Below are 27854 nucleotides of genomic sequence, written 5' to 3'. Positions count from 1 at the left end.
GACAGAGAGAGGGAGAGAGAGGGAGACAGAGACAGAGAGAGAGACAGAGAGAGGGAGAGAGAGACAGAGAGAAAGAGAGAGAGACAGAGAGGAGACAGAGAGAGAGACAGAGAGAGAGACAGAGAGAGGGAGAGACAGAGACAGTGAGAGGGAGAGAGACAGAGACAGAGACAGACAGAGAGAGAGAGGGAGACAGAGACAGACAGACAGAGAGAGATGGAGAGAGGGAAACAGAGAGGTAGAGAGAGAGACAGAGAGGGAGAGGAAGAGAGACAGAGACAGAGACAGAGACTTTGGCGTCCTTTTTTAAGCTGGGCTTTATAACTCGGTCCGATTCCGTTCACCGCGTCTGGCTCAGGGACCTAAACTGTCGGAGAAGAAGCCGCTTCGACAAGGACAGTGTCCAGCACACGGATGCTGGGAATTACCTTTACAGGTTGCTGGGCTAAAGAGGCTTTGGATCAAGCTGAAGAGTGAGCGCCACCTGCTGGTGCCTTGGTCTCACAACAGAATTACCAGATGAAGGTGATGATGGGAGGACTTTGTGGCTCTGCTCATGACCTGAATGCAAAGACTGTCTTTCCGAGTGGGTAGAGATCCTGCATTGGTATCACAGAAGACCTGGGTTCAAGTCTAGTCTCTGACCCATCTGTAACACAGCTGTGTGATCCTGGGCAAGTCATTTACCTCGTTGTACCCCAGGCAATTTGAAGACTTAAGTTAGAGAACAAGGGCTGCTCTGTCTTGGCAGAAAGAATTTTCTTCCTTAGGACTTCCCCACCCTAATGAAATCCCAAGTTTGGATTTTAAGAAGACATGAAGACGGTTGTCTCATGGGAGACTGAGCAAGTTCATTTCCTAACGGATTCCTCAAACCTAGAGATGTGAAGAGCTTGGCTATATCATTAGCACACTGAAGGGGCTGAGTTCAAATCCTGATGCTGCTGCATACTCCCTGAATGAGCTTAAAAAGCTCGTGTGACTTCCCAGTTTGGCTCCTGAGGATTTGATCTGTGAGGACTTGAGGACCACTGAGGTCTCTTCCATTTCCCAATCTATGATGCTGCGATCCAGGGCGGGAGAAGCTTCTTGAGCTTTATAAACTGAGAATTTGTCAAGTATTTCTTTTGTGCTGATGTTCTATTTCCCCCCACAAGTCAGTTCAGTCTAAAAGTTAACTGTCATCATGATTATCATTTCTTCATGTGCATCACTGTATTCCTTGTCCCAAGCTAGGCTGGTCACCATGGTGACAGCATCGTTTGATGGTCTGCTCTCTTCACCTGGCTTTCTACTTTCTGATGGAGATTCACAGAATCAGAAGAGCATGGATTTAGAGCTAGAAGGATCCTTAGAAGTCACAGGTAGAATCGGGAAGATTAGTTTAAACCTGGCCTCAGACACTTCCTAGCTGCGTGACCCTGGACAAATCACTTAACCCTTTTTGCCTCAGTTTTCTCATCTGTAAAATGAGCTGAAAAAGGAAAGAGCAAACCACTCTAGTATCTTTGCCAAGAAAACCCCCAATATGGTCATGAAGAGTAGAGCATGACTGAAGCACTGAACAACAACAACAAAAATGACCTCATTCCTCCCTTTTTCATCTAAAAACTCTCCTCCTCCTTGGAGGCTCGGCCCCAGGGTGGCACATATGATTGGGCATCACCAACAACCTGGGGATAGTGGAGGTCTTCATGCAGAAAGTGACTTGAGTCGGATCTTGAAGGGAGTTGGAGATGCCAAGGGGCAAAGAGGCAAAGGCATGAAATAGCAGATAAAACATGATGTCTGTGAGGAAGAGCTAGAGTGGAGCCTCGGGGAAGGGAAGGGAAGAGATACCCAACAGAATGGGAGCATCAGAGGTTTATGTGGGGCTCCAGAGTGAGATGGAGAGACTGGAACCTTTTTTTTGGAGGGGAGGGATAAGGTGAGACCTGGGCTGGTTGGGCAGCCTGTGGAAGAAGGGCTGGAGGGGGGAGAGACAGGAGGCAGAGAGAGGAACCAAATAGCCCCAAGGAGAGCAGCTGAGGGCCTGGACTGGAGTGATGGCCCTGAAAGGGGTGGAGAGCATGGTGGTTGAATCAGTAAGACCTGGCATCTGATGGAATGATGGGATGAGGAGGGCGAGGGAGAGGATCGAGTCCAGATGACTCTGGGGTTGTGGTCACACCTGAGTGACCGAAGGCAGAAAGGAGTCCTGGACAGAGAGAGGGAATTAAGAAGAGGGTCTAATATGGGAGTCAAGATATGGTTCCAATTAGGGCATAGTTTGCTAAATAAGCTCTTTTTTTAAACCCTCACCTTCCATCTTAGAATCAATACTGTGTACTGACTCCAAGACAGAAGATCAATAAAGGCTAGGCAAAAGGGACTGTGACTTGCCAGTGATACCCATTGTCTAAAGCCAGATTTGAACCCAGGACCTCCCGTCTCTAGTCTTGCCCTCAGAAAAATGTGTTTTTAGCTAAATAGTTCTCTCACACATAATGTGCTTACTCCAATTTGTTTTTAAACTTGAAATAAATTATTCTCAAGTCCCTCTCTCCCCGCCGGGATTATTCCATTTATCACAGAATCTTAGCATTGGCAGTGACCAATGAGCCTGCCTCGAATATTTGAAGGGCTCTTCTGATCTCCAGTTTATCTTGTCTCTGGTTTATGTGCACATATTTCTTGTAGGTGGTCTCCCCCATGAGCCTGTGGGCTCCTTGAAGGCAGAGACTGTGCTTTTGCCTCTCTCCATATCTCCAGCACATAGTAGACCCTTAAGTGTCTGATTTCATTGTCAGAGGGAAGGAAAGAAGGGTTGGCCTTCTTCTGTGTGGATCCCACAGGCTGAATAAAGACATTGCAGAAAGGCCAACTGAGTCTTGGAATCAAGGAAAAGTCCTGTTCCTGAGAACTGTCCAGAAGTGGAAAGGACTGACTGTGGGAGGTAGTGATTTTCTCATCACTGAACATACTCAAGCAGAAGCCTTGGGTTTCTGGTTGGGGAGAGCAGAGGAGGTGTAGCTATTCTGGCATGGCTTTGGTCCAGATGGCCTCTGATGTGCTGATGTTCAGGAATTCCCTCGACTATTGCCCAGAAGGGGTCACCTGGCCTCCACATGAAGATCCCTGATGACGGGGCTCACATCTAGTGGTGGGCAGCTGGATGCACTTGTAGATAGCTCCAGCTGACAGGAAGCCCTTCCTTCTGGGAGGCTGAAATCTGCCTCTGTAGCTCTCATTGGGCCCAGTAGAACTAGGCAAGAACCCCATGCTTGTCTATTGGGCAAATCAATGTTGCCGAAAAGATACGGCTCTTCTGAATGGTTTCTGCCAGACGGTCACTGGGCTTCCCTTCAGCCCGACTGGCATCGGTCTGTTTATTACAGTTTCTGTTGAGCAGTTCAGGTTTTTGGTTTGCTTTTAAGTAGTGGGGAGGGGGTTCTGCTTGCCCTCTGCCCTCTTAGTCCTCTGAGCTCACCCATCCCAGGAGGGCTCATTCTGTGGCCTGTGTTCTGGGGGGGGGGAGGGAGAGAAATGGAGAGAGAGAGAGAGAGAGAGACAGAGAGAGAGAGAGAGAGAGAGAGACAGAGAGGGAGAGAGAGAGAGACAGAGACAGAGAAAGACAGAGAAAGACAGACAAAGAGAGAGAGACAGACAGACAGAGAGAGACAGAGAGACAGAGAAAGACAGACAAAGAGAGAGAGACAGAGAGGAGACAGAGAAACAGACAGACAGACAGACAGACAGACAGAGACAGACAGGGAGGAGACAGAGAGAGAGACAGAGACAAAGAGAGAGAGATACAGACAGACAGGCACAGACACATAGAGACAGAGAGAGACAGAAAGACAGAGAAACAGACAGAGACAGACAGACAGAGAGAGGAGCTTTGGATGTTTTGGTTTTTTCTTAGCAGGAGGACTTGATGTTTTCAACTTTGGGAGAATGAAAAGATAAATAAAACATGTTTATTTGGAAGTTCAAGTAAAGGGTTATTCCTAGGGTTGTTTCCTGTTTAGTGTGAATTTGGTGTTGTTCCTTGAGAGAGGCAGGGTGGTGTGGTGGTTAGAGTGATAGCCTCAAGCCAGGAAGGATGGAGGTCAAGGCCAGCCTCTGACCCAGACTGACTGTGGGATTCCTGGGAAGTCAGAACACTCTCAGAATAGGTGCTGATCTGCATTAAGAGAGGGACTTTCCTCATCTGGGAGCTCCCTGTGCCAATGAAATGAGAAATCCAGTCTCCACCCTTTATCCTATCCGTGGCCTAATGGAGAAAAGGCACAACTTGGTCAACTCCTCAAAGATCTCTGTTTGCTTTGACTTTGAGCCTCTGTTCTTTGAGTTGTTTCTCAGTCCTGCCTGACTCTTCATGACTCCATTTGGAGTTTTCTGGGCAAAGATACTGCAGGGGTTGGCCATTTCCTTTTCTAGCCCTTTTTACAGATAAGGAAACAGAGGCCAATAGAGTTAAGTGACTTTCCCAGGATCACACAGCTAGGAAGTGTCTGAGGTCTTACATTGCATCTGAGCACTTACATTGTGTCCTACACTCTACTAGGTCTTGAGGACTCTAAGGCAGAAAAATCAGTCTCTGCCCTCATGGAGCTTCTATTCTATCCGAGAAATAAAATGTCCATCCATAAGTTTATACAAATGAAAATGCCAGATAACAGGTTTGGGAGGGACCGCATGTTTCAGGTGGTCAGAGCCAGTTTTGTCTTGTGCAATTCCATCTGGGATAAATGGTGAAGAAAACCCTGGAGACCAAGGCAGGAGACTCGGATTCAGATCCTGCCTCTTCCCCTAACTATATGTGTCCCTGACACTCTGACACTTGGGTTTCTCCATTCCCATGCCATGAGGCTATTCCAACATGAACGAAAAGGGCCTCTGGCCTTGACTGCCAAAGGAGATGTGGGGAGATAGAGCCAGAGAGGAAGGAAGGCTAGTCTTAGCTTTTAAAGCAAGTATGTGTGTGTCTGCACAAACACACAAATATATTTGTACACACACATATAAATGTGTACATGCGTGCCTAGACACATATGCAAACATAGATGCTAAGTACAAGGTAAGAGTTATATATGCTTCTCTCTCTCTCTGTATGAAAAACACTGGTGTAATCCTGTGCACCAGAGATTCTGTGCTGAGACAGGGGATACACAAAAGAAGGCAGCCCCTGCCCTCCGGGAGCTTATATCCCAATGGGGGAAACAACCACCATTGGGAGTGGGGGCCACCGAGCGCCATTTTGGTCTGAAAGCTCCAGGGATGAGGAGGAGAGCTGTAGGGGGATGGATGGCTACATCCAGGATGTGCAAATAATGATAAGTACATGATAAATGGTAAATAAAAAAAGAACCATCTCCGAACTAGAGAGCAAGATGGCGGCCAGAGAGGAGGAAGGGAGGAAGGGAAGCAAGGCTGGGTCTTTCCGGGGGACAGTCACCCTTAGGGAGGGCAAAGCCCCCAGGGCAGAAGTTCTTCCAGTGCCTAGAGCTGGGTGCATGTGGGCAGGGAGGCTGTTGGAGAGGAGGTTGGGTGGATAACCTTTGGACTTCGTGAACTTCTCCTGAAAATCAAGCTCAGTGTTGGATGTTTTATTATAAACAGAGTAGTTGACACCCAAATAACCAGCCGACCTTGCATTGTAACTATTTACATACATGTAAATACATTTATTTGAACACACCAAGTGTCAGAGCTTCTCCGACATTCCCTCCAACTCTCCATAGGATCTGGGTTTAAATCCTGCCTCCATCGCTTATCATCTGTGTTGTAGACCTAGAGGTGGAAGGGACCTCCTTGGCTGTCCCTCATTTTAAATATGAAGGATCTGGAGGCCAGGGGGGCTGTGACATGGCTGCTTCTCTGGGTCTCACTGTCTGCCCATGTAAATGGAAGATGGGCTGTCTAGGAAACACTGGTGTGGAGCTGGGGGGAATCTCAGAGGCCATCAAGTCCAGCCCCGTCCTGGGCCTCAGTGGCCCCAGAGCTCTCTTCCAGCTCTAGATCTGGGCTCCTGGCACTGGCCCTTTTTGTCCACTTATCCTCATTTGGTTGTCATCTTAGATTGCTGGAGTTCATGGGTGCATCATTCTGGTGGATTTGCCTTCTTCCCTGCTCATAACTGAAGACAAATTTACATTGAAGACAAATTGATTTTTATTGATTTTTAATTTTTTATCAATTACATGTAATAAATTTCCATTTAAGTTTTACAAAGTTATATGATCCAAATGATCTCCCTCCCTCCTCCCGGAGCTGGCAAGCAATTCAGTCTGTGTTATACATGTATTATCATGCAAAATATATCTCCCCTTTGCTCATTTTTATAAGTGAATCATCTTATATTTAAAATTTTTTATCTTTATTTTATTCCAATAACAAACTTCCCCATAAGTTTTTCAAAGTTACACGATTCACGTTGTCTCCCTCCCCTCTTCTCCTTCCTCCCAGAGAGGACGAGTGATTCCACTGGATTGTCATTCAATATCTATTTTCACATTACGTGAATAATCATATAAAGCCAACACCCCTCAAAACCCTAAATAAACAAGTGAAAAATCATCATACTGAAAAAAATCCTTCTCTTCTGTCTTAGAATGAATGCTTGGGTATCCCTTTTAAGGCGTAAGAGCATGAAGGTTTAGGCAATGGGCGTTAAGTGACTTGCCCTGGATCACATAGCTAGGAAGTGAGGCCACATTTGAACCCAGGACTTCCCATTTCTGGGTCTGGATCTCTATTTACTAGACAGCTAGCTGTCCCCTTTCTCATTCTTTCAAAAAGACTTCTCTAGATAGCTTTTGTATGCCTTCTATTTCTCAGTTTTATTGGTACAATAGGATCCCATTACATGAATGTAGCACCATTTCTCAAACCATTTCCCTGCTGTTGGACATGGAGGCTGTTTCTAGGTGGTTTTTGTTCTATTTTGGGTTGGGTCTTGCTTTTAGGTCGTGCTGCTATGAAATTTTTGTTCTTTACACTTTTGGAAAAGATGGGACACTTTCCAGGCATAGTAAGATGACACATTTCTTGGTCCGTGCCCAGGCCATCCATCTGCCTGGATTAGATTGACTCAGTCTACAAATGTGAACCATGATCTTAACTGTGTGCTTTCTTTCTCTCTCTCTTTTTTTCCAGTTGCAAATGAGGCTGGAGACAAGGCTGCCAGACCCCTCGCACGCTTCTCTCGTAAGTCCAGTTCCATTGCTGTCTTTGGGAATCCATACTAATCCTCTACCTGCATGTCACAGTATGGCTCAGAGGGCTCTGCTTTCTTCCTGTGGCAGTCCAGAGGCTGCTTTTTGGCTTAGGAGCCTGTGGATTCCTTGGGGAAAAGGGACCCTAGAAGAAGGCAGGAAACAGGGTTGTGAGGGGACATCATAAAGGAGGGAAACATGACAAGCTTGTGCTCTTTCAGCTTGCTCCACACTCAGGGATTCCTGGGAACACAGCCAAATTGATAGCAGTCTATTGGAGAATATAGCCCAATTGATGATGATGCCAAAATGTGTCTGATTTACAAATTTGGGACTCCTTGTCAGAGCTGTTTTCCCTCAGAGGTCTTGGAACGTTTCATGGACAGCATCTGAGGCTAGATTGAACCCAGGACTTTTCCTCTCCAGGCATGGCTTTCTATCCACTGAACCACCTAGATGTGCCACACTGAGTTTAAACTTGCAAGACATTCCAGTAGACGGTACCAAAGGGCTTATTCTAACTTGTGCCTCCCTCTACCCTTCTCCCTTTTTCTGGCCTCATCATTTTTGGGTTGCTTTACTTGAAACTATTTTTACCCAAATTTCAAGAAAATGCATGATAACGCAGGAGACTGAATCGCTCAAAAATTTAAAATTGTGTAATGAAACCCTTGCTACCCACATGTGACATTATTCATTGGCCTCCCACCTGGAATCATTATTTCCAAAAGGAGTCTTGCATCCCACAGTTCAGGAGAGATGACGAATATACTGTGAGAGCCCCAGCGTGTCTCCATCCCCAGCTAGGTGTGCAGGCAGAGGAAGGAGATGAAGCCTTCACTCAGCTCAGCTTCTTACCCCAAGCTGAGAGAGATGGATCCAGCACTCAGCTCAACCTGGTTCTGCTCTGATTCAACTCTCCAAACATGTCGAACACCCTCCATGTGGCAGACACTGCACTAGGCATGAGGCACACGGCCCCAAAACAAAACAGCCCCTGCCCTCGGGGTGCTTCCATTCTGTTTGGGGAAAACAATATATTTGTCAAAAAGCAAATCAGAGTAAAGGGTGTCCCCAAAGTCTTCATGCAATTTTAAGCCAGGGAGGCTTAAAACTGGATTAAAAATACTCCCCAAGTGCAGAATAAATAGAAAGGGATTTTTTTTTAGGGCAAACAGTACTCAGAATTGAGCAAATCAGGACTGGGTTCCTCCAGGAGGTGACATCTGACCTATGCTTTGAAAGATCCTAGGAACCGTATGGGGCAGAGGTAGGGAGAGAAAGCTTGTAGGCATGGGTGATCCCTTATATAAAAGCATGAAGGTGGGAGTCTGAATGGCACATATGCTAAAATAGCCAGAATATCTCATCATAGGATATCAGAGTTATGAAGACCTGGGTTTGAATTGAACTTTAGACAGAGACTGACTAGTTGTGTGACCCTGGATGAGTTATTGTCCTCAAGTCATCGTCTCCTGTCCGTGGTTCCTCTTTTGTAAAGCAAGAGGGTCGAACTAGGTGGCATCTAATGTCCTTTCCATTTATCATCCTATGATCAAAAACTACCTGCAGTGGCCACTAACTGTGTGGCATGGGGAAAGTCACACTTCCTCTTGCTGGGTCTCAGTTTCCTCATCTGTAAAATGAGAGGGTCAGACTAGAGGATCCCCAAAGTTCTCTTCTAGCTCTTGAGCTAGGATCCTGTGATCTGTGAGGCTGAAATGTCCCTTGAAGTGATGTTCCCATGTATTAAGAGGAGGCTCACTGCTTGGTTCAGAACAAGCTCCTCCAGGTGCTTGCAGATTCACATGGCTGGTGGGAGGCACAAAGCTGAGAATGTGTAGAATGTGAATGAGGGCAGGAGGGAAGACAAGAGACAAATTAAAATGGAAAAAGTAATTAGGAGCAAAGGCAGAGGGAGGGAGGGAGGGAGAAAGTGACCTTGGAAGTCAGTTCACTGAGTTGGAATGACATCCAGCATTGAGCACAGTGACTGATACTGAGTAAGTGCTTCCCAAAGGCTTTTTCATTCATACATCTCACTAATATATTCATTCATCCATCCATCTATTCATTCATTCATTCATTTATTTATCCATCCTTCCACCTATCCATCCACCCATTCATCCATTCATCCATCCATCCATCCATCCATCAATCCATCCATCCATCCATCCATCCATCCATCCATCCATCCATCTATTCATTCACCCATCTATCCATCCATCCATCCATCCATCCATCCATCCACCTATTGATTTACCCATTCATCCATCCATCCACCCATCCATCCATCCATCCATACATACATACATACATCCACCTATTCATTCATCCATCCATCCATTCATTCATCCATCCATCCATCCACCTATTCATTCACCCATCCATCCATCCAGCCATCCATCCATCCATCCATCCATCCACCTATTCATTCACCCATCCTTCCACCCACCCATCTATCCATCCATCCATCCATCCATCCATCCATCCATCCATCCATCAACCTATTCATTCACCCATCCTTTCATTCATTCATGTGTTCATTCATTCATTCATTCATTCATTCATTCATTCATTCATTCATTCATTCATTCATTTGTCATCCATCATTGATTCATTGTATGTCAGTCCAGCTCCTGAAAATGATCAGTGATAATGAAGCCCAGACAGGAACAGAGAGCTAGCTTCCTTCATGGAGGGAGCATCCTTGATGTAACTTTTCTTCTTGGAGCTTTCCTCAGTATATCTCATTGGAAACAGCCCTCTTGGGGATTTTGATGATAGGAGATGGGGTAGGATAAACACAAGCTTTGGGGCCAGAGGATCTGGGTTCAAATTTCACCTCTCTTACCTCAGTCAAGCCATTCATCTCCATAGGCCTCAGTTTCTCCCTCTGTAAAATGAAAAAGTAGAATCTGTATCCTCTAAGATCCCTCCCAGCTCTGAATCTTTGAATTTTGACTAGATCTGGGTGCAATTTTTCTTAAGTCTTTGGTAATTGGATGATAGATTATTGGGACAGATGGTAGCAGAGAAAGAGCTAGATTAGGAGCCAGAAGGTAGATGTGGATTCGGATCTTTTATTCTGTGTCATGAGACCAGATATTTTATTTTTTGTGTCAGTTTCTGCATCTCCAAAATGAGGGAGTTGGCTCAGATGTTTGCTGAGGTCCCTTCAAGCTTTAGACTTGGCAGCTAGATGATGGGGTGATGGATAGAACTCTGCACTTGGACTTAGGAAGGCTTGAGTTTGAATTTAGCCTCTGAAAGTTATTATGTGTGTGACCTTGAGTAAATCACTTAACTGTTATCAGCCTTAGTTTCTTTATCTGAATTAATAAAATATTCACAAGGTGAAACATGAAATAAATATGGTCGTGAAATGAGGTAACATATATAAAATGCTTTGTAACCTTAAAGTGCTACATAAATATGAATACCATATTAAAAGCTGAATAAATGCTCACTATTATGATTATATTTGGGCAAATCACTTAACTCCTTTGGCCTTAATTTTCTCCTGGATGAAATGAAGGGGCTGGGCCGGATGCTCTCTAAAATTCCTCCCAGATACAGAACTTTGTTTTCCTTGCAGATCACATTGGATTCATGGGATCAAAAATGTAGTCAATAAATATTTATTAAGGGACTACAATGTGCCAGACACTGTTCAATTCTAGAGAGAAAAGTAGCCATCTTTTGTTGTATACTCCAAGACCGCCATTCTGTGAGATCAAATTCCCATTCATCTTCTTTTTACATCCTACGTTTGTTCGTGTGTCGGTCAGTTATTCTTTTCAGGTTTGTATCACCCATAGACTGGGTGAACATACTCTCCATTCTTTCATTCGAGTCACTGGTAAATAAGTTAGCCCACAGCTGCCCAGATCCCCGGAGATCTCTCATGCCAACATTTAACCCTTAGTGATTATTCCTTGACTCTAGCATTCCCCCAGAGGTGGGGTATCCTGGGTGTTCAGGCAGCACCAGCACCTCTGGTGTGAGGGCTTGCTGATCTGTTTTCGGGGAAGCTCATCTGTCTTTCCATCTTTTACCCAACTTTCACCTGGGGCTCCAAAAAACTGTTCCATCAGCCATATCACAGTAAAATGGTCTTGGCCAATGGGCCAAACCAGGTTGAGGGCAACCGACAAGCCTCAAACCAGTTGGTGAGTTGGGAGGGAGGGGTGCCTACTTCAAGCATTGAAGACCCCCCCCCCAGTGGAATGGGCAGATGAGAACAATTTGTTCCAACAGCAATGAAGATAGGCTCTGTGGAGTGCTTAGAGACTGGTCAAACATGGAAGATGCTACGGCCGTCCACCACATCCTGGGCCGTGTCCAGTCCTCTTGACTTTGTCTTGCCTCTGGATTCTGATCATCTGGAAGAGAGAAGGAGGCTGATGACTCTGTGCAACTCTGCCTCACCTCAATCCCACTCATGTGCAAGTCAAGGCATCCATCATCTCAGGATGTCACTGGCCTTCTTCAAAATGTAGAAGAGAGAAGCATCCATTCAATGAATTCCTGATCTTTTGTCTAGGTCATCTCCATTAAAAACAACAAGGAAAATGATAACAAGTATCACAGGATAAGAACAATAATTCACAACCCTCCCTTCCTTCAGAAATCTTGGCAGCCAGTCCCTCAAAACTCCCACACTTCTCTTCCCTCCAGAATGAAGTTTTTTTGGGGCGTATTTGGTATGGCCTTGCTACCCTTTCCTTGTTTTCCTGGATGACATTTCCACTTCATGGAATGTATCAGGAATGGAGGTGTGAGTCCGGATTTCATTGGAACTAAGGAGCAACAGATGCCATTGCAGAATGCTGACAGATTGACTTAAAATTTTAGCCGATTTCCCCCCTCCTAGTGTAGTCTCTAGATGCTCTTGCAATGATCTGGTGTGGTTGGGTCTCTCTCACACTGAGCCTTCCTTAGGCTTGTTTTTCTCAAAATAGCACCTTTGGGAAGTAACCCTGCTTGGAATCTTCCACTGTCTTCCTTTGGTTACATTTTGAAAACTAGTATTGCTCTTGCCTGTGGTCCTTTGCTGTCAAACAGTGAGAGCAAATATATGCTGGCTACAGTGGTTTCTAGTCTTTTTTGGCCTCCTCGTTGTGGTGAGTGCATGGGCTCAGCTTCCTGATTTTGGCCTGTACTTACTGTGCATAGGTCAAAATGATGATTCTCATCCCCAGAGCTGACTTTTCCTCTCATGAAATAGATTTTTCTTAGCATCTTTGCTCTTTTATTACCTTCATTTTCTCCTGAATTCTTTCCTCTCCCACTCCCAGTCATTCCTTATGATGATTTCTTTTTTAAAGAGGAAGAAGAAAAAAGTCAGTAAAACCAATCAACATATTGGAAAAAATCTAACGAATAATAAGAGACTTTAAGGCTGGCAAAGTGCTTTACAAATACCTCATTTTATCCTCACAGCATTTGGAGGAAGGTGCTATTATTATCCTCATTTTGTTGTTATTGTTCAGGCATTCAGTCATGTCTGATTCTTTGTGCCCCATTTGGGATTTCTTGGCAAAGACACTAAGTGGTTTGCTATCACCTTCTCTAGCTCGTTTTACAGGTGAGAAAACAGAGGCAGACAGGATGAAGTGACTTGTCTAGGGCCACACAGCTAGGAAGAATCTCTGACTGAATGAAGTTGAGTCTTCCTGACTAGACTTGACATTCTGTTCACTGTGCCACCTATTGCCTCATCCTCATTTTATAGATGAAGAAACCGAGATAGAGGTTAAGTCATCACAGTTAAGTGACATGCCCAGGATCACACAGTGATTCTGTGAGCCTCAATGTTCTCTTCTATAAAATGAGGTTGGATCACTCCCTCTCCTCATTTCCACCTCCTGAAGCCCCAACTAAAAATCAGTGTCTGGTTCCCACCCATAGCACTACCTCGTTGCCAAATTACAACGTTTTGTGCCCATTCTCCCTACCTTCCCCCTCCCAAACTTCTGCAAAGGGAAAGGAGGGAGGAATGTCTCCGCCTCTTTTCTTTAGGGTTAGGCTCGATCTTTGCAATTTCTCATCATTAAATTGTTCCTTCCCCTAAATTTTAGTCATTGTGTGAATTGTTTTCCTGGCTCTGATTACTTCACCCTGAAAGTCTTCCTCTGCTTCTCCAAAATCTTGTTCATCATTCTTCCAGGCTAGCCACATTCGATTGCGTTCAGGCACCACAACTCATTTCCCCATTCCCCAGGCGACAGGCATCCATCCGCTTTGCTTCTAGTTCTCTGTGACCACAACATCGCAGCCTCGTAAAGTCATAACTGCAATACCGATGCCCTGGGACCATTTGGAGGTGAGCCCTGCGGACACCGTGAGCCCGTCCATACGGGAGCGGTGCTGTCCCTGCCCTACCTGCAGTGGTAAAGAGGATTTACCCGTGAACAGTTCCCCGGACCAGCAAAACCGTGGTCTAGTCCAAAGAAGAGCCAGCGTTGATTCCTCTCGCGTTGTGTTGTCCGGTGCTTTGCTTGATGACAAACGTTGCTTGGATTGTCCAATTGGATATTCACACTCTGTGCATCTTTGTCAAAGTCACTGATATTGACTAATGGCCGCTTTGGCTTTCTGCTCCAAGGCTTTTGGCCCCTTTTCTTTGGGTCTGAATGAGATCGTTGGGGAAACAAAGTGTCCAGGCAGGGAGTCTAATGTGCGTCTTCGTGCGGTGGCACACTTGCCTAGGTGTGCCATGAATTGTGTGCCACTTATCACGGGCAATCACCCCCCCCACCCCAAGTGAGCCTTTCGGCTATTTCTTTGTGTGTCCAATTTCCCCCAGCAAAGAATCGTGCTGTTTTCTGAGCAAAAAATAGTTTAAGGACCACAATTGTAAAGCCTTCTTGTGGTCATTGGATCATAGGGTCATAGATTTAGAAGTCAGCCAGTCAGTCAACAAACATCTTTTACACACCTACTGTGTGCTAGGCATTGTGCTAAGTTCTAGGATACAAGGAAAAGCAAAAGACAGCCTTTACCCTGAGGACCTCATATATCTCTGTGCCCCAAATTACAGACAGGAGAAGGCAATAATCCGCATTAATGGGGTCAGGAAGGGCTTCCTCCAGAAAGTAGAATTTTAGTTGAGGTTTCGGGGAAGTCAGGGAAGCCAGGAGGTGGAGATGAGGAGAGGAAGTGACCCAACCTCATTTTATAGAAGACAAAATTGCGACTCACAAATCTCAAGAGGCTTGTGTGGGCTTATACAAGGAGTAAATGTTAGGACAGGATATGAACACAGGTTTTCCTGACTCCAAGACTGGCGCTGTATTGACCCCAAAAGGATTCAAGTTCTCAGGAGCAGGTGTTTATGGGAGCATGTCAGGGCTGTCTTTTATATATTTAAAAAATTTCATCAATTAATTTTCCAAATATTTATTATCTCTTTCTGTCATGTCTTCACCCCAATTGAAAAATAATAATAAAGATAAGAACTTCACAGCAAATATCCAGAGTCCAGAAAAAGAAATTTCCACCTGGGCAAATGCCATTCTTGCCCCCAAAAGTCTCATTCTGCATATTTTAAATTCCCCTCAATCTACCACCGTATACCTAGCAGACTAGCCAATATGGTATCAAAAGGAAATGATAAATGTTGGAGGGGATGTGGCAAAGTAGGGACATTAATTCATTGCTGGTGGAGTTGTGAATGGATCCAACCATTCTGGAGGGCAATTTGGAACTATGTCCAAAGGGCGCTTAAAGACTGTCTGCCCTTTGATCCAGCCATAGCACTGCTGGGCTTGTACCCCAAAGAGATAATAATAAAAGTTTGTACAAAAATATTCATGGCTGCACTCTTTGTGGTGGCCAAAAATTGGAAAATGAGGGGATGCCCTTCAATTGGGGAATGGCTGAACAAGTTGTGGTATATGTTGGCAATAGAACACTATTGTGCTCAAAGGAATGATGAACTGGAGGAATTCCATGGGAACTGGAACAACCTCCAGGAAGTGATGCAGAGCGAAAGGAGCAGAACCAGAAGAACATCGTACACAGCGACTGATACACTGTGGCACAATCAAATGTAACTGACTTTTCTACTAGCAGCAGTGCAATGACCCAGGACAATTCTGAGGGACTTGTGAGAAAGATGCTCTCCACACCCAGAGAAAGAACTGTGGGAGCAGAAACGCAGAAGAAAAACAGGATTGATCGTGTGGTTCAGTGGGGATATGATTGGGGTTTTGATGTGAAAAGATCACTCTACTGCAAATCTGAATAACATGGAAGTATGTTTTGAACAATGATACATGGATAACCCAGTGGAAATGCTTGAGAGCTCCAGGAGTGGGGAGGGAAGGGGGGGTGGTTCATGAATCATGTAACCATGGAAAAACATTCTAAATACACAAATAAATTAGTAAAAAATAAAATATTCACCTCTATTACTCCCAGTCTGGCATGAAGTGAGCATCAGGCTCTTTTATGAGCCTTTGATCCTGTGTCTTATAAATCTTAAAGAAAGAATGACATTGAATGCAGGACATCATAATCTTGAAAGGAGGAAGAGAGCAGCTTCATGGACTGGCCATCAGGGGTGTAATGCCACCTAATCACCACGAGGTGGCAGAAACCGCCTGTTTGTCCATGCCCTGCACTTGAGGAGAAGCCGCTAACCTAACCCGCTTGTTGAAAGTGGAAAATCTCTTCCCGAAAGGGGACTTGTTTCCCCAGTTTTCACCCATGTCTGGGAAGGTCTGCGGCATCTTCCATTAGCCCCACAGCTCACTTGGCCTGACGGCTCCTTCTCTGAAGTTACCAGGGCTCCTGCTATGAGTGGGAGCCATGCCAGGTGATTATGATGTGAAATCAAATTATCATTAAATATCACATCTAATTTCCATGTAATAAAGAGAGAGACACACAGAGAGACAGAGAGAGAGGGGCAGAGAGAAAGATAGAGAGAGACAGAGAGAGGCAGAGAGAGAGACAGACAGACAGACAGAGAGAGACAGACAGACAGACAGACAGAGAGGGAGAGAGAGAGACAGAGAAAGAGACAGAGAGATAGAGAGAGGGAGAGACAGAGAGAGACAGACAGAGAGGGAGGCAGAGAGAGGGAGAGAGACAGAGAGGGAGAGAGAGAGAGAAAGAGAGAGAGATAGAGAGAGGGAGAGATAGAGAGAAAGAGAGAGACAGACAGACAGAGAGGGAGAGAGAGACAGAGAAAGAGACAGAGAGAAGGAGGGAGAGACAGGAGGGAGAGACACAGAGAGACAGAGAACAGGTAGATTTGCTGAAAATCCTGTTTGGGGCAAGCCACTGTGCTCAGGAGTGGAGCATACAAGGACAAATTGAGAGAGTTCCTGCCCTCAAGGATCTTCTGCCTTTGGGGTGAGACAAGCACACATGTAAGCATATACAGGTATATAAAACAAATACAAATAACTTGATCTGGAAGCCCCTTGCTGCAGAGAGCTTCAGGAAAGGTTTCCTAGAGAAGGAGCCATTAGAGCTGAATTTTGCAGGAAAGTAGCATTCTAAGGCAGGGAGATGAGGAGAGAGGGCATTCGAGGTGGGGGGCACAGCCACTGCAAAGTCAGAGAGGGGAGAAAGAATGGTGAATGTGGGGAATGGAGGATAAGACTGGTTTATCTAGACCACAGATTGTGAGAATGGGGGTGATGCAAAATAAGGCTGGAAAGGTAAGTTAGAGGTAGCATGTGGAGGGCTTGGAATGCCAAATAAAGTTGTTTACATGTGATCAATCAGAAGTAGTAGGGAAGGGAAGAAGTATTTTATATAGTGCCTTCTATGTTCCAACCACTTTACAAATATCTCATATGACCTTCACAACAGCCTTGGAAGGCAGGTAATATTATTAATCCCATTTTACAGCTGAGGAAACTAAGGCAAACAGAGGTTCAATGAGTTGTCCAGGATCACACATCTAGTACATGTATGAGGCTGGATATGAACCCGTCTCCTTGACTTCAGGCCCAGGGCTCTCTGTCCATGGTTCCACCCTCTGCCTCTTGGTAAGCAGCTGCTAGAACTTATTTTGTTTATTTTGACAATTTTTCCTTATTTTATTACAGTAACAAACTTACCCACATGTTTGCCAAGGTCACATGATTCTTGTGCTCTCCCTCCCCCTCTGGGAGCTGACAAGCAACGCCATGTGTTATCACTCAAAACCCATTTCTGTGTTATTCATTTTTTGTCACAGAGAAATCTTTTAAAACTCAAATCCCACATCATATACTATATTAAACAGTGATAAATCACCTTCTTCTTCTGCGTTTCTGCTCCCACGGTTCTTTCTGTGGAGCGGGATAGCATCTCCTTCTCATGAGACCCTCAGGGTTGTCCTGGATCATTGCAGATTGATATTATTAGCCAAGACTTTCACGTTTGATCGTCCCACAGTGTTTCACTTTGTGTGTACCGTGTTCTCTTGGTTGTTTATTTCCCTCTGCAGCAGTTCATGAAGATCTTTCCAGCTTTTTCTGAAATCTTCCAGTTCATCATTCCTTAAAGCACAATAGTATTCCATCACCAACAGATACCACAATTTGTTCAGCCATTCCCCAATTGAAGGGCAGCCCCTCATTTTCCAATTTTTTGCCACTACAAAGAGTGCAGCTATGAATATTCTTGTATGTCTTTTTCCTTATGACCTCTTTGGGGTACAAACCCAGCAGTGCTATGGCTGGATCAAAGGGCAGACAGTCTTTAAGCGCCCTTTGGACATAGTTCCAAATTGCCCTCCAGAATGGTTGGATCCATTCACAACTCCACCAACAATGTATTAGTGTCCCGACTTTATCACATCCCCTCCAGCATTCATCACTTTCCTTCACTGTCATTGGCCAGTCTGTTGGGTGTGAGGTGGTGCCTCAGTTGTTTGGATTAGCATTTCTCTAATCGGGAGGGTTTGGAACATTTTTTTTCACATGATTGTGGATAGCTTTGATATCTGCATCTGAAAACTGCTGCTAGAGCTTATGGAGCAATGTCAGACCTGGGCTTAAGAAGGACGTTTTGTTGGCTGTGTGGAGGCTGGCTCAGAGGCAGAAAGACTTGAGGCCACAGTTCTTAAAGGATATACCAGAGGAGGGCAGTCACAGTGGCGAAGGACCTTGAGCCCAGGGAGAGACTTGGGGGAAGGGGAGGACTGTAGTCAAGCTTTGGAGGACTGTCCTGGGGAAGAGAGTTTAGAGGCAGAACCAGGAGAAATGGGGGAGGGGGAAGATGGGAAATTTAGGCTTGAAGGCAGGAAAGGTTGGCTAACAATGAGGGCTCCCCAGAGGGGGATGGGGCTGCCCCAGGAAGTGAAGGCTTCCTCCCCTTCTAGGCTCAAGACCGGCTGGAGGACAAGGACCACTCATTGGGGAAGTAAGAGCGGAGAAGCCTTTTGTGTTCATGAGCTGCCCAGGATGGTCTCTGATGTCTGATCTCCCCCTCCAATTCTGTGACTGGGAGGATGGGGGGCAGCTGGGAGGCCTGCTAAGGATCCCCAGGACTGAGTTTGAGCCAGAGAGGGGGCTGCGTGTGTGAGAGACAGACAGACTGACAGAGATAGACAATAGAGAGAGGCAGAGGCTACAGGCACTTTGCTGGGCTCCAATCCTGTAGAACAAGAAGAGACCATGTGGTCCAGTGTAAAGAATGCTGGCTCTGCATCCAGAGGCTTTTCGGTCAGATCTCCCAGTGGTGTGGATTGCTTCCTGTGTGGCCATGGACAGGTCTCAGCACCTGTGATGGGAGAAGCTCACTGTAGACGCTTCTGAGCTCCCCTTCCGCCTTCTGTCTGTGATTCTGAAATCCTGCGATGCGTCATTTAGTCAGTTGACACAAACTGTTTTCTTATTAGGCCCAAACGAAGCATTGCTGATGTGAGCCTGTCAGCAGCAGGTCCATTATTCATGCGGCCTGTTTTGTAGGAGCTAAATAAAAATGAGATGGAGAGTGCTTGGTGCCTGGGGAGAGTCCTGGAAATGACTGGCGCCCCGGGCCGAAGTCCAGGAGCTGGGAACCCTGTGGTGGTGGTGGTGGTGGTGGTGGTGGTGGTGGTGGTGGTGGTGGTGGTGGTGGTGGTGGTGGTGGTGGTGGTGGTGGTGGTGGTGGTGGTGGTTGCTGTTGTTGCTGTTGCTGTTGTGGTTGTTGCTGTTGCTGTTGTGGCGGTGGTTGTTGTCCTTGTTGCTGCTGTTGTGGCTGTGGTTGTTGCTGCTGCTGCTGCTGCTGTTGTTGTTGTTATTGATGTTGTTGCTGTTGTGGTTGTTGCTCCTGCTATTGTGGTTGTTGTTGTTGTTGTGGTTGTCCTTGTTGCTACTGTTGTTGTTATTGATGTTGTTGCTGTTGCTGCTGTTGTTGCTGCTGCTGTTGTGGTGGTGTTAGTTGTTGTTGCTGCTGTTGCTGCCATTGTTGGTGCTGTTGTGGTTGTTGTTTTTGTTGTTGTGATGGTTGTTCTCCTTGTTGTTGCTGCTGCTATTGTTGTTGTGATGGTGGTGGCTGTCCTTGTTGTTGCTGCTGCTGTTGTTGTTGTTGTTGCCCTTGTTGCTGCTGCTGTTGCTGTTGTTGCAGTTGTTGTTGTGGTGGTGGTTGTTGTTGCTGCTGCTGTTGTAGTTGTTGTGGTGGTTGTGGTTATTGTTGTTGTTTTGGCAGCACTGAGAGCTGGTCAGTAAGCAGCCTCTGTTGGGGAGGCCTTGAGACTGAGGGTCCTGAAGCCCTTCACTATTCTATTATTCACATATCAGATTATGGGACCAGAGCCCTAGAGCGGGGATAGTAGAGGCCATCTAATCCAATCCCCTCATTTTTACAGATGGGGAAACTGAGGCCCAGGGAGTTTGGGGGACTAGCCTGTGGTCACCGGAGGTAGGTAGGAAAAGGCAACACAGGAGACAAAGGATGGGTGCCCTTGACTAGTTGAAAGGCCAGCTGTGACTTTTCAGCTAATAATCTCAATGAGGGGGTTTTATACCTTTTGTAAACAGAAAAGAGTTCCTCTTTATAATAATACTGCCGAGCATCAATATCATGCTTTCAGATTTATGAAGCTCTTTCCAAATCTCATCTAATTTGATCCTTACAACAGCCCTAGCAGGTGGGTGCTGTTATTATCTCCATTTCACCAATGAGGTCATTGAGGCACAGTTAGGTGGTTCAAAGTCCTTTCTCCTCCCCCTACCAGACAGCCGCTCCTTATAACAAAGAACTAAAAAAAAAGAAAAGAAGTCCAGGCTAGGGGGGCAATTAAGCAAAACTAGCCAGCTCCTGGGCTCCGCAGCGGCAGGCCTCCTCCTCATCGCGGGAGGCAGGAAGGTCGGCTGGTTCTCCCCTCCTTCCTCTGGCTTCAGGCTCAGCCATTGTAACTTCTCAGCATCCAGTTTGCATTTTCCCACCCTGTAATTCATCCCGGTAGGGAATTCCTGGTGTGAAAAGCCCCTTTTCTGGTTCGGGTTGCCATCTTTGCTTTTTCTTAGAGGAGGCTTGAGAAGGGAAGGCTGCGTGTACTGTCGATATCACACACGTTCTCTATATTAGTTGGTTTTGCTGAAATGCTTTTCTTTGCTATTAGAGAGGGTTTTGTGGGGAAGGAGGATGTTTTAGGAAACTGCTGTGGTTTAAAACGGAGGCGCCGATAAAGTTTTCAGACAAAAAATTTGAGTAACAAAGAAATGTCATATTTTGTTGGAGGCTTCAGTGCCTTTCCTAGGTGGCGACCTTTGGTAGACTTCTCATCATTGTGCATTTCTGATCACTGCTGCCACCCACAATGGAAAAGGCATGTAGACGAGCTTCCTCACCTCGGTCCAGACCACTAGCCAGATTTTTCCAGGGCAGAAGGCCATCCGCATTGATGTTCTCACATTTTGAAAAGTACAAAAAATCCTGTTTTCTTTATGGCTCAGTGAAACGAGACCCCGAAGGCCTTCTGCAATGCTCTGACTTTGATGTCAGGAGAGGCTCATGACCTTAAACTCTTGGGCTCTTGGACCTGGAAGGAGTTTAAGCATCACTTAGCCACTGCCCAGTGAAGAAATCAAGACCAAATGGGATCAAATGAGCTTCATTTAATTTCATTTCATTTCAGTTCATTTCATTTCATCACAAGTTTGATGACACTCGGGTTCTTGGCGCTGAGGCCAGAGGACCTGGGTTCAAAGGCTGCTCCTGGCACACGTATGTACCTCTGTGACCCCGGACAAATCACTTCATTATCTGGGTTTCAGTCTCCTGGGTATTCGGGGAAGGGGCTGGACTAGATGGCCTTTGAAGTGGCTTCTAGCTCTCTCTGTGATTCCATGGATAGATTTTGGGGACGTGAATTCAGGACATTTTTTCAGATGATGACTAGGGATGTTTTAACCAGCAGTAAACACAACTCAGCACTTTCAGAGGTAACAACTCGACATTTCACAACAGAGATAAATCAGCACCGTTAGATGCCTTTGAAAATTTCCTCTATCAGCTTTTAAAAATGGAAAACTCTGTGTTTATCAGGATCATATTATTAGATGAGCCAAATTCCCAGGTATTGGAAGGTTAGCTTATTGAGAGGTTTTTCACTAATGTTTTTTTTTCCCCCCTCTGGGTTCAAGGGTCCAAATCACAGAACTTCTTGTGGAATTCTCTCATCGATGGACTCACTGGGAATGTCAAGGGAAAACCAAAGCCAACGATCGTTAATGATCCTCGGGCACCGGAAGAAATCTTAGCGGATGAACTGCCCCAACTGGACAGCCCGGAGGCCTTAGTGAAGACGTCTTTCAGGTTTGGTGTATTGTGAAACTTTCCTTCTCCGTTTGATTGCTGGTGGTGCGATTCTCACTCTGTTGGGCAAACCATGTTTTTCATCTCAAGGTCTTTTTTTGTGTTAAGTCAACCTGGGTTGAGGATGGAGGTTTATGATCAATATTAATTGGCGGTCTGACTTGATTGTCTTAAGTCTAGCAAAAATAGCTTTGGAATTGACTGGTTGCTGGCATTTGCTATGGGTCCTTCTTTGGTATTGATATTTGGAGATTGCATTTAATTCATGTTAATATTTGACTGGTATTACTTTGGTGTCGCCATTTTTTGGCACTTTAAAATGGTGTTCATATTTGATTGGTGTAGATTTTAATTAGCAGTTATAAATTAATTGAGAGATCACGAGGGAGTGGACGGAGAGAGGCTGGAATCAGGGAGACCTGGCTTCAGATTCTCCTTCTTTTCTATCACTTGTGTAACCTGGGGCAAATCCCTCCACTGCTCAGAGCTCCAGGCACAGCTTTAAGACTGTGTGTTGCTGCATAATTGATCTACCCAGTTGGGATGCATTCCTTCCCGGAGATCTCCCTACAGGAGATTTAACATGTCTGGTCTCTCCAAGAATCAAAGAAGGGATTGATTGGATCAAACAATCACTATGAAGGGAACCCTCTCCCAGATCATGCATGGGCTGTCCCTGAGCTCCTAGAGCTCCTAGAGCTACGCCAAGTCACCGAGTGGGGATTGTGGGGCTGTGGCCAATGTGATGGATCCCAGATATGATTCTGACTGAACCTGAACCGGATGTGAAAAGAGGTTAAAAAGACTCAAAAGAGGAAGAGTGGCTCAGGGTAGCCGCTGCAGGGGCCAGGCTGAGACCATGCACTTGGCTAGCTAGAATAGGTTTTTTCCTCTCTATCTCTAGGCCTTTACTAGCCAAGTAACTAATAAACTTTATATGAAAAATAAGGACCAGAGTTCTAATTTTATTCCTTCCAACTGATGAAATCCCTGTACTAAACCAAAAGGAAGCTGATACTGGTATTTAGCTGCCATTGGTACTTCACTGATGGCGGCATTTGATCAATGCTGTTATCTAAGAAGGTTATATTTAATTAGCATTGGTATTTAATTGGTATGGGTGCTTAATCAGTTTTGGTATTTGGCAGACATGACTTTTCTCACTGGGGTTTGATTGGCTTTGATGCTTGACTGATAACCGTACTTACATTAGAGTTGGCATTTGAAGGCTACAGAAGATGATCTCTTTGAATGGCCAATTTGAGTTCTTCCATGGCAAAGGCAGAGTTCCAAGTAGAGGAATCCGAGGAACAAACAAGTAGTTTGAGCAGAATTTCCTTTCTAGCTTTCAATGTGAATCTTCCTTCTTTGTTTGGCAGTGGTCTACTTATTTCACCAATATTCAGTGATTATTCTTGTATCTCCCTGTTAAACATATTTTTAGGTCTCTCTAGTTTCTTGCCTTCTTCCCATCTCCCATCTATCTCTAATGAAGTACAAATCAACCTTAGAGTGTTCTACTGAGTAGAAAGGTGCAAAAACAAATGTCTGTCTTGGACTCTATGGCGTGGACAAAATGTGCCCCCTTACATCATGGTCACTGTTGCTTATCTGTTCCTAGCTCCATCTCAGAGCTCTCAATACTATTGCCTTCCCTCAGGATCCCTTGCTACCGCCATTCTAACAGTCTAGATTTGTGATGTCTTGAATGCATCATGGCAGATGGGCTTCCACCTATTTTGTGTATTTTCTAGTTATTTTGAATGGAACTTCTCCTCAAATTATGTCCTCCAAGTTCTTAATTATTGCCTTTTAGAAATGCTGACTGGCTTCTCTATGGAAGCTATTTATTTCAATTAAGTTACTTGCTGCTTTTCGGAGGGAATGCTAAATAAACTATCATGGCACCTACATACAGAGATAGTTGCAATTTCTTTGTTGATGTTTTTGCCTTTAGTTTATTTCTTTTGTCTTATTGTTATTTCTAGCACTTCTGGAACTGTGTCAAAAAAACAGTGAAAGGATTGGGTATCTTTATTTTACCCCTGCCCTTACTGGGGAAGCTTCTAGGATTTCTCCACTGGAAATACCATTAGTATTTGGTTATAGATGTTTCTTTAGTAAATTAAAAGTGACTCTTCTATACTCATGTTTTGTTTTGTTTTAACCAAAATTTAGTGCTATATTTTATCAAAGATTTTTCTACATCTATTGAATAATCCTGTTGGTTTTTTTGTTTTTTAATATGATTAATAATACTAATTGTCTTCCTAATGTTGAATTCTTATATTCTTTGTATAAATCCAACTTGGTCAGAATGAATAGTTTAACATATTGCAGTAGTCTTTTTCCTAGGATTTTATTAAAAACTTGTATTAATATTAATTAGTGATATTGGTCTGTAATTTTCCTCCTTTATTTTTTCCTATCTTGGATTTTAGGACCATATTTATTTATAAAAGGAATTCAATAGAGTGCTTTCTTTCTCAGTCTTGGGACACTTTTTATTATATAGATATTAATTGCCTTTTAAAAATTTGAGAGAATTCACTTTTAATGTTCCAGGGTTGAACAGGAATATTTTTTTCAGATAGTTTATTAAAGTCTCAGAAGTACAGAGTTAATTTCCAAAATATTTTTGGCCCATTTCATTTATTTATTAGGATTTTTAAAATTCTATACTTAGTAAACATTAAACAAATGACATTTCTGTTATGCATAGTGAAATGGAGTAGAATGAAGATTATATGTGGACTGGCAATTTTGTATACAGTTTGGTTTTCCTTCAAAATAGATAGTAAATGAAACATGTAACTTTTAAAGTTTTCCTATTCATCTATCCTAGCCTGCTTTCTGATCTCTTCTTACTTTAAAATGTTCTTAAGTGGCATCTCTGCTTTCTTTCTTTCTTTCTTTCTTTCTTTCTTTCTTTCTTTCCTTTCTTCTTCTTTCTTTCTTTCTTTCTTTCTTTCTGTTCTTTCTTTCTTTCTTTCTTTCTTTCCTTTCTTTCTTTCTTTCTTTCTTCTTTCTTTCTTTCCTTCTCTTTCTTTCTTTCCCTTTCTTTCTTTCTTTTCTTTCCTTTCTTTCTTTCTTCTTTCTTTCTTTCTTCTTTCTTTCTTTCTTTCTTCCCTCCTTTCTTTCTTCCTCCTTTCTTTCTTCGCCTCCTTTCTTTCTTCCCTCCTTTCTTTCTTCCCTCCTTTCTTTCTTTCCCTCCTTTCTTCTTCCCTCCTTTCTTTCTTCCCTCCTTTCTTTCTTCCCTCCTTTCTTCCCTCCTTTCTTCCCACCTTTCTTCTTCTTTCTTTCTTTCTTTCTTTCTTTCTTTCTTTCTTTTCTTTCTTTCTTTCTTTCTTTCTTCTTCTTTCTTTCCTTTCTTTCTTTCTTTCTTCTTCTTTCTCTTTCTTTCTTTCTTTCTTTCTTTCTTTCTTCTTTCTTTCTTTCTTTCTTTCTTTCTTTCTTTCTTTCTTTCTTTCTTCTTCCTTTCTTCTCTTCCCTCCTTTCTTTCTTTCTTTCTTTCTTTCTTTCTTTCTTTCTTTCTTTCCTTTCTTTCTTTCTTTCTTTCTTCTTTCTTTCTTCTTCTTTCTGTCAACTTGGAAAAACACAGAACTTCCTTCCTTCCTTTCCTTCCTTCCTTCCTTCCTTCCTTCCTCTTCCTTCCTTCCTTCCTTCCTTCCTTCCTTCCTTCCTTCCTTCCTTCCTTCCTTCCTTCCTTCCTTCCCTTCTTCTTTCTTTCTTTCTTTCTTTCTTTTCTTTCCTTTCTTTCTTTCTTTCTCTTTCTTTCTTTCTTTTCTTTCTTTCTTTCTTTCTTTCTTTCTTTCTTTCTTTCTTTCTTTCTTTCTTTCTTTCTTTCTTTCTTTCTTTCTTTCTTCTTTCTATCCTAGCCCCAATTCCATCATTCCTCTCACAGCTTTCCCTTCTCCCTGCATTGGGCAAAAAAACCAAACTCTGTAAGAAACTTGCATTATCAAGTGAAATAAAAGGAATTCCCACATGGGCCCCAACTAAATATGTCTAATTCCACATCTTGAGTTCATCATCTCATTGCCAGAAATGAATAGTCTGCTTTACCACCAGTCCTCTGGAACTGTGCTTGGTCTTTGCATTGATCAGAGTTGTAAAGTCTTTCAAAGTTGTTTGTTTTTTCAGTGTCCCCTCAAATTTCTCTGAACAATTCATTTTGTGAAATCTTATGGCATGCTATTATATTTAGTTTGCAATCCTCTAATCATTGGTGACTTGGAGCATTATTTCATATGATTGTTGTTCATATGTTCATGTTCATATGATTATTTCTTATAGATTTGTTCCTTTGAAAACTGCAGGAGCAGCTAGGTGGCTGAGTAGATTGTGTCGGGCTTAGAGATAAGAGGACCTGAGTTCAAGTCTAGCCTGAGATACTTAATAGCTGTTGTGCAGATGGAAAATTTATCACACCTGAGCTACATTCCCAGCATCCTTTTAAGTTACATCCTCATTTTACATAAGGATGCTTGGGAGATAAATTTGTCTGAGACCCCTGCAGGGGGGCTCTTTTTTTGGAGCTTGTGCTTTTGGTAAAGAGCTGCAGGTCATGAGTCTCTGGCTCTCTTTGCTTTGCTCACTTGACTGAAAGAATCCTTTTCTTTTCCCTCTCTTTGATTATTATTAAAATCCTATATATTTTTTAAATATTAGGAGTATTTATTCATTTTTATTCCACACTGTATAAAGCAAATTATTTACCCCCCATTGCCTAGATCTACTAGTCTGCTTTGGAACCAAAATGTAGTGTTAATTTGAAGGTGGAAGTAAAGGTTTTAAAAAGATAAGGAAACTGCCCATTTGTATTCTTTGTCCATTTACCTGTTGGGAAATGACTTTTATCTTTACAAATTTGAATCAGTTCATTATTCATCTTACATTTAAGGTCTTTACTAGAGAATCTTGCTCCAAATATTTTTCCCATTTACCTGTTTCTTTTCTAATTTTACCTGCATTGATTTTGTTTTGTGAAAACTTAAAATGTTTGTATAATTGAAATAGTCCAATTTATACTCTCCGATCCCATCTATCCCATGGTTGCTCATGTACTTCCCCCCTAGCTTTGTCTTTTGGTCCACTTTTGCCCTCTCTGTTTACAAAGTGTGACCCAGTGGAACACGTACCACTCTAGGAATGAAGAGATCTCTTAATGGGCTGCTAGTGGATAGAGAGCCAGGCCCAGAGATGGGAAGTCCTGGCTTAAGATCTGGTCTCGGACACTTCCTAGCTGTGTGCTCCAAGCAAGTCACCTCCCTGATTGCCAGGCCCTTCCCTTCCCTATGTGCTGGGTCCAGTACTCAGTACTGATTCTAAGCCAGGAGGGAAGAGTTTACAAAGGAAGAGGCAGTCCCTTGTGCTCCCGCTTCACCACTAATCTGCGCTGTAGGTTCAGAGCTGCATCACCTTTTGGGGATTCTATGCTAGAAGAGCACAAAGGGCTAAGCAATTAGGGTTACGTGACTAGCCCAGGGTCACAAAGCTAGGGAGTGTCTGCATCCAGATTTGAACCCAAGTCCTCCCAACTCCAGACCTGGTACTTTATCCGTTGTACTTTTATCCACTTTATCTAGTTGTTCCTAGAGGTCGCTTCTCACTGTCATTTCCCTCCAGATCTAGTAAGGGAAAAAAAATTTTGCACCTGGCACCTCCATCACAGACTCAAATGAGACAACAAATGTAGGTGAACCTCTTAATGAATCTTAAAAGAGCTATATAAGGGAGAAGCTAGATGGCTCAGTGGGTTGGGAGCCAGATGTGGAGACATGAGAACCTGGGTTCAAATCCAGCTGCAGATACTTCCCAGCTCTGTGACTCTGGGCAAATCATTTAACCCTTATTGCTTAGCCCTTACCCCCTCTTCTGCCTTAGATCTAATATATAGCATTG

At 44.0% G+C, this 27854-nt stretch overlaps 1 protein-coding gene across 1 annotated transcript in view; it reads left to right on the top strand.

Annotated features, from left to right (window-relative positions):
- PDE1C (phosphodiesterase 1C) overlaps positions 1 to 23852 on the top strand; it is an 83807-nt gene extending 59955 nt beyond the window's left edge. The window contains exons 2-3 of the mRNA XM_056804262.1: positions 7141 to 7191; positions 21779 to 23852. Coding sequence (XP_056660240.1) covers positions 7141 to 7191; positions 21779 to 21966 — 239 coding nt within the window. The 3' untranslated portion in view covers positions 21967 to 23852. The remainder of the gene's footprint in view (positions 1 to 7140; positions 7192 to 21778) is intronic.
- The last annotated feature ends 4002 nt before the right edge of the window (positions 23853 to 27854 follow it).

Source organism: Monodelphis domestica, chromosome 7, assembly GCF_027887165.1.
Source record: "Monodelphis domestica isolate mMonDom1 chromosome 7, mMonDom1.pri, whole genome shotgun sequence".
In the NCBI taxonomy this organism is placed as follows: domain Eukaryota; kingdom Metazoa; phylum Chordata; class Mammalia; order Didelphimorphia; family Didelphidae; genus Monodelphis; species Monodelphis domestica.
Note: the sequence above shows the minus strand (reverse complement) of the source record. Positions and strands in the feature narration are given on the sequence as shown.